General features: G+C 41.3%; 1 protein-coding gene across 2 annotated transcripts in view; it reads left to right on the forward strand.

Moving 5' to 3' along the window:
- The window catches only part of LOC129086328 (sodium/glucose cotransporter 1-like), a 50,074-nt gene that overhangs the window by 5,916 nt on the left and 24,498 nt on the right, over positions 1–19,660 (forward strand). Inside the window, exons 2-8 of one of the 2 annotated variants that reach the window (XM_054592792.1) lie at positions 672–743; positions 4,982–5,086; positions 6,554–6,613; positions 12,105–12,209; positions 13,813–13,918; positions 15,121–15,201; positions 18,240–18,460. In XM_054592792.1, coding sequence (XP_054448767.1) covers positions 672–743; positions 4,982–5,086; positions 6,554–6,613; positions 12,105–12,209; positions 13,813–13,918; positions 15,121–15,201; positions 18,240–18,460 — 750 coding nt within the window. Of the gene's footprint in view, positions 1–671; positions 744–4,981; positions 5,087–6,553; positions 6,614–12,104; positions 12,210–13,812; positions 13,919–15,120; positions 15,202–18,239; positions 18,461–19,660 lie in introns of those variants that run through there. The other variant, XM_054592791.1, reaches the window with a different exon arrangement.

The raw sequence follows: 19,660 nt of genomic DNA on the forward strand, positions 1-19,660 counted from the left end.
GGGAGACTAACTTAATGTGTCTGATGGAGAGTTGTTTCTTGGCTTTAAGGCTTTGAGATGGGAGGGGACCCCATTATAATGCAGAAATCTCAGATGGTGATAATATAATAAGTTCACTCTTCCCACAGAAAAACATTTCCATCAATCAGCTGTGATCCTCAGGTTGTGCTAGTCCTGGGCAATCCAGGAAACCCCCACCCAGTATTGCCTTTCGACTACACCAGGGCCTGAGGATCAGAGCTGGGGACCCTGAGTAGAAAGAACACCATTTGAAAGACACCATAGTAATGGGACGTGACTCTTCTCCTGGAGGAAGCCAGGCACATGTTCAGACTTTCCGTTCCTGATCGATCCATGCCTTCACTAAACCACTTATCTCCGAGACTCTGCCGGAAACCATGGCACTAGTTAACTACTTGGGAAAAATAAAGCAATATTATTTTCACAAGAATGTAGAGGGACATTCCCATGCAATGTCAGAGCTGGAAGAGACTGTAGTCCCCAGCCAGGCAGCTGCGAGCCCTCCTCTAGCTCAGGGTGTATGGCCTTCTATTCTTTCTGAAAGGGAGAAAGGATTTGGGAGCCCATAAGAGACCTATGTCTTCGTGGCACTTTGTTTCTTTTACTTCATTGTTGTTTTTTGTTTGTTTGTTTTCTTTTGTTTCTTTAAGGCTATGCTATCAAGCAGCCGTGGAACTGTAGAAGACTTCTTCCTGGCTGGCCGAAATCTATCATGGTGGCTGGTGAGTGTGGCCATCCACTTTGCAGGCTACATGTTAACTTGTTTATTACTTTAATTTAGGTGTCTCATACTCAAAATAATTTAAAGTTTTTAAATCAGGAAAGTCATCTCATTGGTAGTTCCTTTAACTCTTAACTAGTTCGTTACCTAAATATTTCCATTTAACTTGGTTTAGTTCAATAGCCATTTATTTGGTTACTGAAACATGTTTGGGACCCTCTGTACCTCCTGGACTTGCATGTCTGTTTTCTTCACCATGTTAGGGACGTTTTCATGTCCCAATAAAACCAGCATGTACAAGGAAATGGTAGTGCACTCTGGAATCACACAATCTAGAGTGGGAATTAGAAGTGCCTTCAATGAATTACAGTACATTGCGGTACAGTAGGTCTCACAGGAGGTGCAGGGGCCAGCTACGGATGCAGGGTAAACTCCGGCTTCCTGGGTAGAGCTAGTGCACAGTGCAAGGTGGCAAGGTCTTATAGAGGTGAGGTTATATGAACAGTGTTTGGAGTTGGAGTAGGTAATGCAGAGGTGCATCTCCCTGAATTATTTTTGAATCTTCTTTTTTCTCTAAACCTGATTTAGAAAGAAATTGAATGTGGCAAAGAAATGCTTGCAGTGGGCCTCCTACCTTAGTTTATTTTCCAGCAGAGAATTCCAGCAACATGATCTCTGCCTGGGCTGTGAGGCCCCCAGTCTATTGCCTGAGCCACTCCTAGGCTTTGAAGTGCTATGTTCTGTACCCAGAAGAACGGCCATCTGCTGCCGCGTTACCTTCTATGACTGTGACGCTTGTAATGGCTTTCAAACAACACCAACATACTTCGGCCTCCCCATGTCTATACTCTATGTTATGACATTAATTTCTTTACTGTGACTTCTTTTCTCATTATTAAGATTCTTGCTTAATGAATAAAATATATTTTGGTATTATTAAAGGAAATTGAAATAAAAGGATAATTCTGCTCTTCCAAATTCCTCTTTTCTTTTATATTTTTACTCAATCAGCAGATGTTTGATGGACATCAGTTGCTCTCTTCGGGGTCTTCCACGTGGCTTATTCTCTTTTCCTTCCTTTTTAAATTGTACATGGCTTATCCTTGTCAGTTCTCAGTTTTACCTGGCCTGGCAGTGGAGAGTCTCTGGAACTCTCAGTCCTCCCTCCCTCCCCATTTCACCTCCTGGCTCCCCTCCTTTCCCGCGGCCTCACCAGCCACTCGTGCTCCGTCTCCCTGGCAGATTCTCTCCCATCTCCTTGGCCTCCTAAGGCCGGAGTTCCCCAGGGCCAGCACCTGACCCCTCCCCTACAGTCACACCCACACACGTGGCAACCCCCTCTAGCCTTATGGCATTAAATACCAGTTACATGCTACCGCATCCCAGATTCCTCCCTTGCACCCCAGACTGTGTGCCCCGCTGCTGTGTGGCATCTGCATTTGAGAGGCCTCTCCAGTATCTCAGACCAAACAAATCCAAAGGGAACCCTGGACTTGCCTCTACAGATCTGCTTCTCCCACCGTCCTTCCGGTCTCCTGAGTAGCACTCCATCCCTTCTAGGGCACAGCTTGGCAAACATGGAGCCATATTAGACTCTTTATTCTCTCTCACACCCAACATCCAATCCTTCAAGGAAAAAAAATGTATTTGAAATCTGACCACTTCTCATCAGCTCTGCGCCCAGGTCTGTGCTGCCGTGTCCCTGCCCTGGATTAATTGTAGCAGCCTCTTTCCTGGGCCCCTCCTTCTACCTCTGCTCTTTTGTATCTAGTCTCAACAAAGCAGGGAGCCAGCTAAAACTTGAGTCAGACCATGTCACTTTCATGCTTAAAACCCTCTGTCACCCAGAATGAAAAAACCCAGCTGCTTATAATGGCCAGCGTTAGGCCACAGATGGTCTGCACCTCCTTACCTCTCTTCCCTTGCCCCTCAGGACTCCTGCCCTCAGTTCTAGCCAATGTCCTTGAACAATCAGCTGTGCTTCTGCCCCAGGGCCTTTGCCCTGCAGCTTCGTCCACCTGGAGGCTTCCCGCTGATAGTGCATGGCTTGCTCCCTCACCTGGCGTTCCTCAGATCTCCGTTCAGACGGTCCCCGACCGCGCCGGTGCTCAGCACTCCCTGTTCATTTTCCCACCTTCCTTTTTATTATTTTATTTTATTAGAAAATAACCCTTTAATTTATTTCATTTATTCTCTTTTTCCCAAAAGAATGTTATTGTCATGAGGGCAAGGATTTTTATCTATTTCACTCACTAATGTATCCCCAGGACACTGCCTGGCGCATAGGTAGGTGGGTATAGATATTTTATACAGAGTGGGGCAAAAACAGGTTTACAGTTGTGAGTACATGAAACAGAGTTTATTCACGTATTATTCTTTGTTAATTATCGTATTGGTTTGACCAAAAAGTTTGTTGAGTTTTTTCCATACGATGGCTCTCGTAGTGCTTAGTTAACTTCAACTTCCTTCGAAACAATTCTGTTAGACTGTACTGTGACAGCTGTCATATCAGTGTGTATTTTTTAAAAACTTATCAAAAACTGGTGAATTTTTGTGCAGCCATTTTAATATTGAAGATGGAAGAAGATACACAACATTTTTGGCATATTATGCTTTATTATTTCAAAAAAGGTAAAAATGCAACTGACATGCAAAAAAGAAAAAAAGATTTGTGTAGTGTATGGAGGAGGTGCTGTGACTGATCGAATATGTCCAAAGTGGTTTGCAAATTTTCTTGGTACTATTGACATCTTGGCCAAGTAATTCTTTGCTGTGGGGCTGTCTTATGCATTGGAAGATGTTTAGCAGCACCCCTGGCCTCTGCGCCCTAGAAGCCAATAGAGAGAGACAGCCAACATACTCCAAATATCCAAGTCAATAAAGTTATTGCTGAAAATGAAAATGCGTCTTTTATTTTATGGAAAAAATAAGTGGACTTATTGGCCAACCCAATATTGTTTTTCATATGAACAACTGTGAACCTACTTTTGCCCCCCCCATATTTATATGCAGTTGCATAGTATTACATCATATGAACATCTAACTTTTTATTTACCATATAATTGGGCAATTTAGGCTGTTATAATTTTACAGTATTATGATAAATGTAGTGAACATACCTAATGGTAAAAATAACTACCATTACTTTAGTACTTATTATATGCTTCTTCTAAGACTTTTTTACCTTATATATGTTGCTGCTCAGATGTTTGGTGCCTGTACATTCTCAACTATGTCTTCCTAGTGCATTTTACCTTTCATAGTTATAACAACAAAGCCTCTTGTTTAATGCTTTTGGTATTAAATGATATTTTATCTTATATTAATATTGTCAGTGCTGTTTTTGTTTGTTTGTACCTAAAAGGCTTTGATATTTAAGCCTCTCCTGATAATTTGGCTTTAAATGTATCTCACGTCAACAGCATAACATTGGATTTTTGTTTTAGTGGAGTGGCTGTCTCTACTTAGTTAAAAAGCTTTTATTGGTTCAGAAGGGATTTTGTTCATTTTAAATGCCTCTGGGATTTTTTATTTTGAAAGTAACAGATGTAGGCTGTAAAAAAAATTAAAAGTTATGGCCCAAGTGCAGACCTCAAAATTTTCTCCCAATTCCATCTCTATACCCATAATTTCAGTCCCCAGAAATACTTTGTCATATACACACACACACACACACACACACACATACACGTATATATCTCCAGAATTTGTCCCATGCATATATGAACATTTATGTGCACAAGTGTAATGTACAGACATAAATTTTTAATGAGATTATATTATAAAATGCTGTTTTTATTTTTATTACTTAATACCATTATTTTTATTACTTAGTAGAACTCCTTTATTCTTCATGCGACCTTGTATTTCATTGTTTTCATGTATTTTAACCAGTCCCTTATAGATAATCAGTTAGATTGTTAATATTTTCAAATTATTTCCAAACAGTGATGGAATTACACTACTAATATTTCTGCATTAGGAAATAACAAGTAAGTCAGTGGAGCATGCGGAAGATGGCAACATAAAAACAGCTATTCTGCCTTTTTCACTTTCTCCCTCTTCACTGGGCTTCCAATTCATGGTTAGAGTTTGTATAGAAGAAACACAAATGGGAATCATGGCCAGGGAATAATCCCTTTTGAAAAATTGTAAAATTCAGTTTGAGTTTACATTTGTGAAATTAATTCTTGGACTTGGCCTCAAAGTCCTGATACGGAATTGTCTTTTGGTTGTCAGACAGGCGCTTCTCTTTTTGCCTCAAACATTGGCACCTCCCACTTTATGGGCCTGGCTGGATCAGGAGCAACTTCAGGGATTGCTGTTGGGGCCTTCGAGTGGAACGTAAGTGATGCATTTTGTAGCAACTAACCTCCACCTTTATCATTGCCCGAGTAACACTCAGAAACATAAAAACTTGCTTCCAACCTTGAGTGAACATTAAAGAGAAGTCATGGAAGAAAGGAACCAAGACTTTAGTTTCTCCAAAAAATTGTGCTAGTTTCTCATCTTCTTAGTAAATTAATGAAGAGACAGAGAATCTTTATATTCCAGGGACTGTGGAATACACTAAACAAAACTAATTTAGGAGACTAGTCATGTAGAGAAAAGATCATATAAATATTTAAATACATATACATTTATGTGTGTATATGTACACACATAAATAAGTATAAAAGACAGCTAAAAAAGAAATATGTCTGGCAAAAGTAATACCTGCTTGAGTGTGATTGGTAAGGTAATAATATGGGTGTGATAATTTATAGTTTTAATTTGAACATTTCACCTATAATGTCATACGGTATGCTTGAGTGTGATATTGTTTGTTACAGAATTACATGCTTATGATTTCATAATAAAAGATTTTGTACTAAAAAAGGGTCATTATATGTGCCAGACCTTGTATATCTGATGTATATATGTAGGTGTATGTATAGGCATGTGTAGATATATCTGTATGTATATATTTGCTGTATATGTTGAGAATGGGCTCAGCTGAGCTCTTTGAGATGTTCGACTAGTTACTACAAAACTCCTAATTAATGTTCTAAGAATACCAGGTTTTAACTATAAAACTTATAAAGTGGATTATTTATTTGACCTGTGGGATACATTTGTTGTAGGACATAGAAATGTTCACCCAAATTGTAAGTGTACTTATAAATCTTATGTTAATTAACCCATCTTTATATAAATCATCTGACTTCTTTTGGATAAGCCAGAAAGCTCCCTGTTTTCTGAGTCACATCTTTCTTCTTATATGCTACAAAAACAGGGAATACTTGTAGCAAAGTCCGTTCCAAACCCAGTAAGACACCCTGGACTTTACAGCCATTTCCTCTCAGAATTTACTAGCATCTCCTTCATATATTCAGTTCACCTTACCCCTTCTTTGTAGAGAAAGCCAGACCTGATTGTTTACTTAATTTCAATAACTTGTATGAAACTTTGGTATAGTTTCTCTCCCTGTTCTCTGAATGATTTCTGATTTTTTTTCTTTTTCAACTTTTGTATTTAAGTATAAGTCACCTTCATTCCTATCTGGAAGTAGGCAAACAATAAATTAATAATAAATACCTTGAAATTTGGCTCCACGAACCCCCCATCATTAAGAATGCACCCTTTTATAGGAAAAGATCAAGTGCCTATAAGTTAAATTTATCGGATGGAAAGGTTTACACTGGCGCTGTTATCGTAAGGTCCCAGTAGTGATACCTTATTAGTTAGACTCAAAACGATAATATGTGAGCTTGCAGCTCATTGAAGAGCTTGGCATTTGTGGGACCCTGATGTTTTTCTTTATGATTTCAGGCTCCATTTCTGCTCTGTGTTCTTGGTTGGATATTTTCTCCAATTTACATTAAAGCTGGGGTGAGTGTCTACTAGCAGTTACTCAATTTTCTACAATACTTTTTCTTACAAATATTGCATTTGTACATACAAACATCGTGGAAGATAAGTTCAACTTCTCAGCCTCTTGATCCCTGGACTGACTTCCCTAAATCCTGAGAAATGTCTGCAATACCAGTGTTCTGCTGGGTAAACAGATGCCGGTAACTGCCTGCTCTTTCACTGCGGACCTTACTCACGAGTTACCTCTTAACGCTTGTATAGAAAACATTTTAAAACTTTACCTACAAAAAAAAAAAAAAAGACCTAAATAAATGAAGAGAACAATTGTGTTAATGATTGCAAGACAATAGAGTAAAAATGTTAGTTCTCCCCAAATTGGTCTGTGCATGGAATGCAATTCCAAACAAAATCCAAACAGGAATTTTTAGTATCTGACGATCTAATTCTAAGGGGACAAAGACTTGCCCTGATGAGCGGGCAGAACAAAGAGACCGTCTAGGCTGCACATCCACAGGGACATGTGCAGTGATGTCATGAAGAAGCAAAATAAGAGTTTTCTACCATCTTCCCCCAAAGAATACCAATTTAGACAATCATCCACAGGCAGGAGGGCTTTATGGAAGTCCATGAGTCTGGTGGGGAATTTCTAGCACACTGCTGGGTTAAGATAAAGAACTTTGGACACATTAAAGAGGGTAAGAGGGATAATTCACTGTGTCTGTGTCATCTCTCTCCGAGGTGGCACAGCTAAGTACCAAGAGAGAACTTCTCAGCCTGAGTCTTCTCCTTCTGAGAGCATGTGAATAAGAGCCTGGCTACTCCAGCTGTGCAGGCTGCTGCCAGAAAGGCCTGCTGCTTGCTCATCTCATTCGCTGGGGTGTGCTGCATCACTAGGACTCAGGAAGTGGCTGAGATAATAGCCATCGGGGCTCTCAAATGGCATCCAAGGGACATGGATCCTAATTGCTCTGCAGACTAACAGGAAACCTGCCAGTCACCTGTTGGGGACTTCGTATCTGCAGAATCCCCCAATTGGTCTATAGATACTCCAACAGTCTGCACATCTCACCTACATATACTTCTACCCTGTGGCCAGGTCCCATTGAGCACCACTGAAAGTGGCAAGAGGGAGTCTTTGCAGGAAGCTAGTGAGCATGTGCAGAAAGCCAGCCTGACTCTGGATTGGGAGAAAGCACACAAGCTTGAACATTCAGCATCAAACTAGGGAAAACAAGCAAACAGGAGGCTGGCAGCACTCAGCCTGGCTTTGCAGAGTCAAGAGAAGATGTATCATTTTTGGAATTCTACATATGAGGCAACAAGAAGTGCAGAGCCTTTCTATTATTCATAGAAAGGGTCTCAGAAAGCCTCAGAATCCCTAGCAGAGTTGACAGAAGGTATTCCTCTCCAAAAGCCAGTCAGTGAAAGCTGGAGGAGGTGACTGCTTTTTCAAATGCAGAGACAGCAATGCAAGATGTCAAGAAATATGAAAAAAACAAGGAAATGTCACACCACCCAAGAAATACAATAATTTTCCAGTAACCAACCCCCAAAAATGGAGATCTGGGATTTGCCTGATAAAGAATTCAAAATAGTTGTTTGAAGGGAGCACAGTAGCTACAAGAGAACACAGAAAGACAATTCAACAGAGTAAGAGAAACCGTACTCAAAGAAAATGAAAAGTTTAACAGAGAGAAGTCATAAAAATAACCAAACAGAAATTCTGGGGCTGTAGAATGCCATGAATGAAATGAAAAATGCAATAGAGAGCAGCAACATCAGACTGGATGGAACAGGAAAAGACTCTGTGAAGTAGAAGACAGATCAGTTGAAATTATCCAGTCAGAGAAGAACAAAGAAAAAAGAGTGAAGAAAGCCTGCATAAACCATGGGATACTATTAAGAGACATAATCTGCACAGTATTGGACTACGACAGAAGAGGAGAGGGGGATGAGGCAGAAAGCTTATGTAAATAAATAATGGCCGGGAATTTAGCTAATCTGGGGAGAGATTTGGATATCCAAAATCATGAAGGTCATAGAGTCTCCCCAGAATTTCAACAAAAAATTATCTTCTCCAAGACCCATCATAATAAAACTGCCTAAAATCAAATACAAGAGAAAAACTTTAAAAGCAGCAAGAGGAAAAATGTCTTCCCTTACAGGGTGACCCCCATAAGGCTGTTCGGTGGGTGTCTCAGCAGAATCCACACAGGGCCGGAGGTGGGGGTGATAGTGTGAACATGATGAAAGGGAAAAACTGCCAAACAGGAATACTTTAGAAATGCAAAAATGATTGCCCTCAGAAATGAGAGCAAAATACCGAAACAAAGACTGAAGGAGTTAATACCACTAGAGCTGCCTTCCGAGCAATGCTTAAAGGAGTTCTTCAAGCTTAGAAGAAAGGATGCTAATTAGTTAGCATGAAAATACACAACCACGCTGGTGAAAGTGAGGATATAGTCAAATTCAGAACCTATACTGGTATGTTAATCAACTTAAGTCTAGTATGAACGTTAAATGATAAAACTATTAAAATAACTATATAATGGATACATAATATAAAAAAAGGTAAATTATGACATCAAAGTATCGGGGTGGGAAGTAAGAGGGTGGAGTTTTTTTATCAATCAAAGATATCGGCTTAAAATAGTCTGTTACAGCTATGAGATGTTTTATGTAAGCCTCATGGTAACCACAATAGCAAAAACCTGTAGCAGATACACAGAAGATGAAGAGGAGGTAATGAAAGCATACCACTATAGAAGACCATCCTTTCACAGAGGAAGAAAGTAACTAAGGAACTGCAAAACAGCCATAAAACAATGAATAAAATGGCATTATTAAGTCCTTACCTATAGATGAAGTAAATTCCCCCATCAAAAGGCAAACGGTAGGGGCTGAATAGATTTTTTAAAATAGCATGGTAAGTATAGTTAACAATACTATAATATATACTTAAAAGTTGCTTAGTGAATAGATTTTAAATGTTCTCACCACAAAAGAAATGGTAATTATGTGAGATGATGGAGATGTTAACTAACCTTAGTGTGGTAATCATTTCACAATATATACGTGTATAAAATATTGTACACCTTAAACTTATTTGATGTTATATAGCATATCTCAATAAAACTGGGGGGGAAAATGAATAAAATATGTAGAAAAGCAGAAGTATATGAATAGTAAAGATAGTCCTATCAAAGAAAAATAAGAAAGACTTGTCCTACTTCATATAAGGGCTTACTGTTGACACAAGGACCAACACACTGACAAGTGAAGCAGAGAAAAAGCCCAGACACATTCATACAGGGGCACCTTCTGACATCGATGGCATAACGGACCAGTGAGGAAAGGAAGGTCACTTGATTATCATATGAAAACAATAAAATTGGATCCCTATTCTACACAAAAATAATTTTAGATTGATTAAAGACTTAAGTAGGAATTGCAAATTTTCTAATTTTTACAAGAAAGTACAGACTATTTGCATGGCCTTGAGATAGAGGATTATAAAATAAGATACAAAAATCCCAAATTCCCGGCTGACCAGCTGGAAAAAAACAAAGTCAAACTAGAGAGATGTCTGTGCTGCAAAGACAGAACTGGTGAAATTTGTGAGTTTACTGTGCCTATGAGTAAGTATATTTCCCAGCCCACACAGTGCAGGCAGTGGGAAGCAGAAGGGTTACTGGTTTGAGGTATCAGAGGAGAGAACTGAGGGTGAGCATAACAACAGGAAATAGGTGGGAAGCTTCAAAACAAGAAAACCAAGAGAGAGTTAATCCCCCAAACTGAGTATAAATTCTGCCCAAATCCATGACCAACTGCCAGACTCCTCAAATTCAGGGAAAACCTTCAAAGGACCTGACTAAATTATCAGTGCCTAAAAACTGAAAAAACAAGCAAACACATCAGCTTCTGAGGTAATTAATTTAACCTGGACTCAAACTGAAACATCTTTCATGCCACACTGCAGGGGGAGTCGGGGGGGCAGGCATGGAAGATGCTGCAGTTTGAGTCCAGGTTAAGTTAATCGCCTACTAAAACCAGAAAAAGCAATCCCAGAACAAAAAAGATTCTAGAGTGCTACTTCGTAGTATCTATGATGGCCAGCCTTAACAAAGAATTATTAGACATAAAAAGAAATGAGAAAATAAATGTGACTCATGCTCAGGGAGAAAAATAACAGTGAATTAGAAACTGACTCTGAGCAGGCCCAGATGTTGATTTAACAAAGACTGTAAAGCTGCTATTACAAATATGTTCTAAATTGTAAAAGAAAATGTGATATTAATAAGTGAATAGGATCTCTCAACAGAGAAAATAAAAATATAGAAAAGAACCAAAATGGAAATTCTAGAGTTTAAAAGCACAGTAGCTAAAATGAAAAATCCACTTCGAGGACTCAATAGCACAATTGAGATGAGAATCAGTGAATAAGTGAGCTTGAAGATAAGAATTACCCAGGATAAAAAACAGATGGGAAAAAAACTGAAGAAAAGGAACAAAATCTCAGAGACCTGTGATACACTATCAGGCGGTCCAACATACATCTAATTGGAGTCCCAGATAGAGGCGTGAAAGGAAGAGACAGAAAATTTTTTTTGAAAAAATAATAACTGAAAATATCTCAAGTTTGGTGGAAAATGTTAATTTACAGACACAAAAAGCTTAACAAACATCAAATAGAATAAACGCAAAACTATACCTAGGTTTACATCATAGCCAAATTGCTAATAGGAAAGATCAATTTTGAAAGCAATAAGAAATAGCACATTACATTAGGGGATAAGTCTTGTAATGTGAATGTAAAGGGGATTTAGGAGATACAGTCCCTGTTAAGCCCCCTGGTAAGTCTTCACAAAACAGATGGAATTTGCATTAGACGGGTGTGAAGTAGGTGGGCTAGAGCACCTGAGAATATTCGGGACAGAAGGTGGGGCAGTATTCATTTAGCAATTATGTATTCACCGACCAGGAATCTAATGAACTCGGGTCTAGGAATCTAACGAACAAAGAGGGCGCACTCCCTGCCATCCAGGTATACACAGCCTGAGAGGATGGAAGTAGAAGGGAGCAGGATTATTCGGGGCACCAGCACACACAAGCATGGCTGACACAGAGTCAAGTTCCGTCTCTCTTCAGCACTTGCTATACTTGTAGTGTGTGATAGAGTGTTTAATTTTGTTTTGTGATTTTTTTGTAAAAGTGATTTGTCATCACTAAACATTTTCAGTTAGCTGGATTTCATTCTTTCTACAGATTGCAGTAGAAGCCCCAGCTTCTTGAAGACAGCAGTATTGCCTTTCCTTTCTTGTTTCTCTCACCTTCACAACACAGGTACCGTGTAATACAAAGCCAGAGTCGATGACCCTGCATCTTGCCTTCCTGGGCCACTGCCACCATCAGCCGCTTCCGTGACAACCAGCACGTGGTGAGCAAGGCCCATCCTTGTGGCCTGCCTCTTCTAGCACTCTGACAGTGACTTCTCTTGTTGCTCGTACAGGTGGTGACAACGCCAGAATATTTGAGGAAGAGGTTTGGTGGCTGCCGGATCCAGTTGCTCCTTGCTATTCTGTACTTACTCCTCTATATGTTCCATAAGATCTCAGTAAGTTGTGTAAAAGCCAGTCCAAGAAAGAAAACAAACAAAAATCAATAGACAGGACTGTGCTACATTTGTCCCAGCAGTTCACTCTGGGACTCCATAAGCTACTTACTGGCCTCTGCTGTTACAGCCAGAGCAGAGAAAGAGTAGCTTCATGGTAGTTTGCAAAAACTAAAAGGCAGAGGCATCTTCTTTGCCCCCCAAGCCTGGGTTATAGGACCCTCCTATGTATTCCCGGAGAACCTTGGGCTTACCTGTGTCATATCATTAGGTAATGTTACTCCCTTGCTTAAAACAATCCAGGAGTTTCCACCACCCTTACTTACAAGCAAACCTAAACCCCTTGTTATGACTGGTAAGGGCCATCTTATACTAGCCGCTGTCCCTCTGGCCTTGTCCCCACCCCTATAGTCTCCAGGCTGTAGCCACACTGGCTGCCTTATTGTTTCTCAAATCCAACAACCTTATTCCCACTTGAAGTCCTTGACACCTGCTCTGTACTGTGTCTGGAATACCCTTCCCCCATGTTTTCCAGGTAGCTCCACAGAAAGGCTTTCTATGGATATGTCAGTCAGTCTCTGCTCCATTACTCTGTTTTTATTTTCTTTGTAGTACTTGTCACCGTATGATAGGAATTTATTTGTTTCCTTGCTTTTTATCTGTCTTCTCCACTCCAACACCAACCTCCTGAGGCCCAGGGCCTTGCCTGGCTTATTCACTGCATTACGCCCCTGCCCCCCTGTGCTGAGAACATGTTCAGCACATAAGGCACTCAATAAATGTTTCTTGAATGATTGAATGAGTGCCACTTACACATTATGTGAAAATTGCCTCTTCAGTGGTCTGTCTGTGTCACTAAGTGAAAGCTACTTGAAGATAGTGACTGACTTTTGGTAACCCTGTGTCTTCAGAATCCTGCTACATACCTAATAGAGTGTTGGTGCGCAGTAAACCTTTGGTAAATAAGTGGATAGGTGCATGCCGGGAGAGCCTCTGCTCATTGTATTTCTGGCTTTGTGGACTAGAATAACAAAGCAAGAAGTTAGCCGGTTAAATCATGTGCAGGTGCTTCAGAATCACTGTCATCTAAGCCAGCGACCGGGAAACCCAGCCCATAGGCCAGTCCTCCTAGTGGTCTGCTTTGTGCAGTCCTTAAGCTAAGAATGGTTTTTACAGAGCTAAAGCGTTGTAAAAAACAGAGGCAGTATGTGGCCTGCAGAGCCTACGGCATTTACCATCTGGTCCTGTGCAGAAAGAGCCGGCCAGCTCCTAGTGAGCTGTTCCCTTCACCCTCCCCAGTGCCGAGCCACAGGAAGAGCTCCCTGCCCACTCTGACACTCCAGGGAGGAGGAGGCTCAGTGGTAGTCAATTGGGTTTACTACGGATTAATTGGGTTAACCCAAGCCCTAAAGGTGCTGACCTTGGCTGAACTCATGGAGTACGAGCCTTGTTTGCCCAGTGGAACTTGGGTGACCCTCACCAAGTGCCCACTAGTGATGTAGCGCATGTGCCAGCTGCAGGTGCTTCTGAGGTCAGTGTCTTTACGGGGCCACTGTTGACGGAACTGGTGGTGGAAGGGCAGCCCATTGCCTTATGCTCATTTCAGATGGAGATCTGCACGGGCGCCTTGTTCATGAGGCTCGTTCTCGGGCTGGATGTTTACGTGATCACCATAGCGCTGCTGACAATTACTGGTATTTATACCGTAACAGGTGAGGCTACTCGAACCATGCAAGTATTTATATTAACCAAAAGCTCTGCCTCCTGCCAGAGTCCTGGTAGACACTGAGGCAGGGGTCTTCGACTTTTACGTTTTCCTTAAGTCTACAGAGCACAGTGCTGAGGCCTGGTGGGGAGGGGCGCAAATAGTAAAAATAATCAAGGCAGGAGTGCCAAAGTGGAGTCCTACCCCTAGAAGTCAGTTTGGGCTGGTGGGGGTTTTCTGACTGGCGGGGTCAGAGTTGTGTTTTAGGTGGTGTTGGACTAGGTACAGCAGGCTGCCTGGTTAAAAAAAAAAGGGGTGGGGGAGCCACAGCCCTGGCTGGCATGGCTCAGTGGATTGAATGTTGGACTACAAACCAAAAGGTTGCTGGTTCAATTCCCAGTCAGGGCACATGCCTGGGTTGCGGGCTAGGTCCCCAGCTAGGGGAGTATGAGAGGGAAACGATCGATATATCTCTCACACGTTGATGTTTCTCTCCCTCTTTCTCCCTCCCTTCTCCTCTCTCTAAAAATAAATAAATATAATCTTAAAAAAAAAAAAGAATGGGACCACAGCAAGGGAACGAGGGGGAGGCAGCCACCTCAGGCCATCTGCTCACCTGCTAACCTGGTCAGACCATAGGCAGTTCTGTCCTAGACAGTGGGGGTTGAGCTTTTCTTCCCAGAGGACGTTTGGTAATATCCACAGACACTTTTGGTTGTCACAACTGGAAAATGCTACTGGCATCTAGCAGACAGAGGCTAGGGACGGGCTGTTGTTTCCAAGTTGAGAATGTAAAAAATCTAACAGGGTTTTTTTCCCCTTCGGAAAATTATCAGATTTTGATTCATTTAAAAAATGAGAGTTAAAGAGAAATTGAGGCATAGAAGGGCAAGATAAGAATCCAGCAAAAGCCCTGGCTGGTGTGGCTCAGTGGATTGAGCGCTGGCTTGTGAACCAAAAGGTGGCTGGTTTGATCGCCCCCCCTCCAAAAAGAAAAAAGAATCCGGCAAAAGATAATGAATGAGACTAAAGAGAGAAAACAGTACACCAAGACCAAGCATATGTAGTTGTCAGACCCACTCAACTGAAGGGACCAAAGGTGTAAATGTGGAGAGCTGGAGGAGACAAGTGTGTAGAACAGGATGTCAAAGCAACTTTCCGCAGAAAGACTCAAGCGTGCTTTCCTTCCTCTTCCTCCTGCCTCTTCAGGTGGTTTTGCAGCTGTGGTTTATACTGATACCTTACATGCCGGCGTTATGATTCTGGGATCAGTCTTGCTAATGGGCTTCGGTAAGTAAATCTTGAGAAGACTAGGTGCTGTGGATGGTGTCTTTGAACCTGATTGCTCCCTGGAGACAATGCAGCACCTTCGTCTTGCAGATGAGGAGACTGAGGCCCTCAGAACCCAAGAGCATTATTTAAGGTCATGCTGAGAACTGGGGAGGAAACTCCTGCGTACAGGAGAAGAAAGGAGTCAAGGGATCAGAGGAACAATGACAAACTCTCGTGCTTTGGAACAGCAGTCAAGAGCGGTCCACCGCTCTCACCCCCAGCCCTGTCCACGCTCTTCCTCCCCAGTTAGAAGCCCTCTCCTGTTCATGCACTCGGTCAAGCCTGCTTGTCAATGTCAGTGGAAGGCCCTCCCCCCAGAGGGGTGCTTCTGTGATTATTCCACCTGCATGTCTTTCTCCCCCGGACTTGGGTCGCTGCCACACCACTTAGCATCTTTTTTACACGCTTTGATGGTTCATTGATTGTCACATGAGTAAATCATACTTCCCAGGTTCAGAACTTCTTAAAAATCAGAGCCATTGTATCCCTCATACAGTGCAATCTGAGGCACATAGTAGGTTATTCAGTCATCCAATAAAAGGGGGAGGGGACATAAAGGGAAATTGGGAAATAAAAGGGCAAGGTAAGAATCCAACAAATTATTAAGTAATAAGAATGAAAATAATAGCTGATATGAATTGAGTATCGGGTACCATATAGGCATTTATCTGTACTACCCCTTTAACCTTCACAATCACCATGAGGCATAGCTACTGTTGTTAGCCCCATCTTACACATGAGGAAACTGAGTCTCAGTTAAGCAACTTGCTTGCCAGACTCACCAAGAGCAGAGCTCAGAGCTGGCTCTACCACCGCCGCCCAATTCATGAATTTACACATTACAGCACCTCTAATGGCAAGTACACTTTTCTGCAAATGGAAGTTTCCTTCCACCAGCAAGGACAGGAGTATGACCTCGGGGAGGTGGGTGTCACCAACTGCTCTGTGGGTAAGGGATCAGTCTTACAGAAACCTAGAAGGAGAAGTTCTTCCCCCAGCTATTGGAAAAACATTGAAGTGATATGTGAGTACAATTGAAGGATTACAGTCTCATAGATCATGATATGCGAGTACAATGGAAGGATTACAGCCCCATGGAGTGAGAACAGATAGAATCAAACAAAATCTACAGTCCTTAGTTTTACTATTCAGTAAGCATTAGTGTGCCCTGAAGTATACTTAATACGGTGTTGCTGGGAAACAAAATACAAGTCAAGTGTGATCCGAGGAATTCTTTAATGAGCTGAGAAGCAACGGCTAATTTGAGCGACAAAACTATAAACTAAAACACACAGCCATTGTGATTAATTGTGAGCTAGTGTTAAACATCAACACTTTTTTTTTTATCCTTACCTGAGGACATGCTTACTGATTTTAGAGAGAGGGGGAGGGAGGGAGAGGGAGAGAAACATCAGTCAGTTGCCTCCCATATACACCCTGACCAGGAACCAAGCCTTGCAGTCTAGGCATGTTCCCTGACCAGGACTCAAACACGACCAGCTGAGCCCCACTCCAACCAGCTGAGCCCCACTAGCCAGGGCAACATGAACATTTTTTAAACCTGCCAAGGGCACCCCAATAGTTGAAAATGATGTCCAGTTAAACTTTAGAAGCAGGTGGGATATTCCATTTAATGTTAGCAACTACATTTCTAAATGATTATATTTTCTTTACTGGTCCCTCCAAAATTTATATATTGAAATCTTAACTCCCAATGTAATGCTATTAAAAGGTGGGGCCTTTGGGAGGCTCTGCCCTCACTAATGGCATTAATGCCATTATAGAAGAAATCCCGGAGAGCTCCTTCTCCCCTTCCGCCATATGAGGACATGGGGGAAAGAAGGCCATATGTAAACCAGGAAGCGGACCCTCACCAGGCAGCCAGCGGCCAGCACTTTGGTCTTGGACTTTCTCGCCCCCAGAACTGCAGGAAGTAAATATTTGTTTCTTGTAAGCCGCCTGATCTATGGTATTTTATCACAGCAATCTGAACAAGCTAAGACATTTTCTGAGAAATGTAATGGGATTTTTTAATTGAGATATTCATGTTCTTTTGATAAGTAAACTATTGTAATGGAATAACTTTTCTTTTAAAAAGATACAAGAACTTGCACATGCAAACAAATATTGTCCTTCAAACGAGTTACCATGGGAACCCATGCACAATTTTATTTTTTTATTTTCAGTTAATATATATACACAAGCTAAACAAAATGAAAGAGTACACATTGAAATACTCATTGCCCTCAGTTTCTCAGTTTGACTCTCCAGACAGCTGGTACTGTAAGTTTTGTGTCTCTGTTCCCAGAGATATTCCTCATATATCTAAACATTTTGTAATCATTGAGATACACATTTTAATGGAATCAAAACAAAATTTTGTGCCTGTTTTTCCACCACAGGTACTATATCATAGGCAAATTTCTGTATCAGTGAACAGAGGTCATCTTTTTTTGTTTTTATATTTGTAATAAACTTTTTATTGAAAAGTGCGCAAGTCAAAGTGTGTCACTATATCAAAGTTTGCAGAGCGAACACACTCTGCAAACTTTGCACCCAGTAACACTCTGGTAACTGGCACCCAGGCAAATTCTGGTTTGCTGAGCTGGGGTTTCAAATCCATTCCATCAGGCCTTGCTCAGGGCACAGGAAACATTGGTCAGGCCTGGGTCACACGCCAGATTGGAGTGGTTGACAGTTTGACAAGGCCCCCCTAGAGCCACAGAACATGAAATGCAGCTGGAAGGAGGGCTTTTGCTGCCAGATGCAGGAGCAGGGGATTCTGGGCACACAGCCACAAATGTCCTCTCTGCCCTTCTTTCTCTTTGAAAAAGATGGTGTCTTTTCATAGGTGCATGCAGTCTTGACTATTTGTCAGTCCATTGCACTTTATAGATTAGATATAGTTCCTAAATCTGAGTCTTTGCAATCTTGATTCTTTAGATGAGTGTTATTGTATAATTTAAGGTACTGATAAATTTTGTGATGTTTTTAAGCCTTTAAGGAAGTGGGAGGATACCAGGAGCTACTGCATAAATACTTAAATGCTAAACCAAGCATAACCCAGGAAGGAAACTGGACTGCCAAGCCGGAATGCTACCTCCCCCGCCTGGATTCTTTTCATATCTACAGAGACCCCGTCACTGGAGACTTCCCCTGGCCTGGAGTCGTCTTTGGCATGCCCATCCTCTCCCTCTACTACTGGTGCACCGACCAGGTAATTAGACACATTGCAGCTCGCGTGACTGCACTGGGGGCCGCCGGTGGTCCTTGGTGGATCCCAGGCTCTGCCGCAGCGGGCCTGTGTGCACTCCGTGGTCAGGCTTCCCTTCCAGTATTTATTTATTGCCTAAATAACTTCACATGAAATTCTGTTTACAAGGAATTTCTCCCACAGGCCCATATATAGCACTGCAACTATTTTCATTTTTTTCCCTTCACTATCGCTATCGAAAATACAGTTTTAGGGACGTGAAAAATAAGTCAGTTCTCCTCGATTGAGTCAATAAATTAAGTGCAACCAACTAGTATTTCAGTTGGATGTTTTTAAGGACTCAAACTTATTCTAAAAATTATAGGGCTCTTTCTCAATGGCAGATCATTAAATAAATTATGAAATATTCATGCAGGGAAAAGGGAATAAAGAAATAAAAAGAAAATACAGCTACGTATAGTAACATGGATAAATCTTCAAAGCATGATTCCAGATTCTGAAGGCTAGGTACTGTGTGACTATATTTGCATAAAGTTTAATACAACCAATGCTAAGTTAACTTGTTTAGGTATTCAAATTAAGTGGCAAAAGATTATTTAAAAAAAGCAAGGAAGAAATAAAATAGTCATAAAAGTGGTTACTTACAGAGTAAGGGAAGAGGTTGAGGTTTAAAAGAGGCGCACACTGCAGCATGACTCACAATTGCCAAAAAGTGGAAACAACCCACATATCCATAAACGAGTGAATGAATAAACAAAATGCACATCCATGCATTGGAATATCATCCAGTCATAAAAAGGAATGAAGTGCTGGTAGATGCTGCAGCCCAGATGGATCTTGAAAACTTGCGCTAAGTGAAAGAAGCTGGACATGAAAAATCACCTATTATATAATTCTTTTTATATGAAATATCCGAAATAGGCAAATCACTAAAGAGAAATTTGATTAGTGCTTGCCAGGGGAAGAGGGAAGGAGGAATAGAGGGTGACTATTTAATGCATGTAGGTATCTTTTGGGGTGATGAAAAAATACTCCAACTGGAGAGAGGCGGTAGTTGTCCAGCACTGGGATACACAGCGCTTCTGAACTGTTCACTTTAAAATGGTTAATTGCATGTAATGTGAATTCCACACCTTTTTTTTTTTTTTTTTTTTAATACAAGAGTCACAGAGGAAGTTCGGAGTGTTTCATCTCTTTATTTGG

This window comes from Pteronotus mesoamericanus, unplaced genomic scaffold (genome assembly GCF_021234165.1).
Source record: "Pteronotus mesoamericanus isolate MK-2021 breed Mesoamerican mustached bat unplaced genomic scaffold, CSHL_Meso_final scaffold_371, whole genome shotgun sequence".
Lineage (NCBI taxonomy): Eukaryota > Metazoa > Chordata > Mammalia > Chiroptera > Mormoopidae > Pteronotus > Pteronotus mesoamericanus.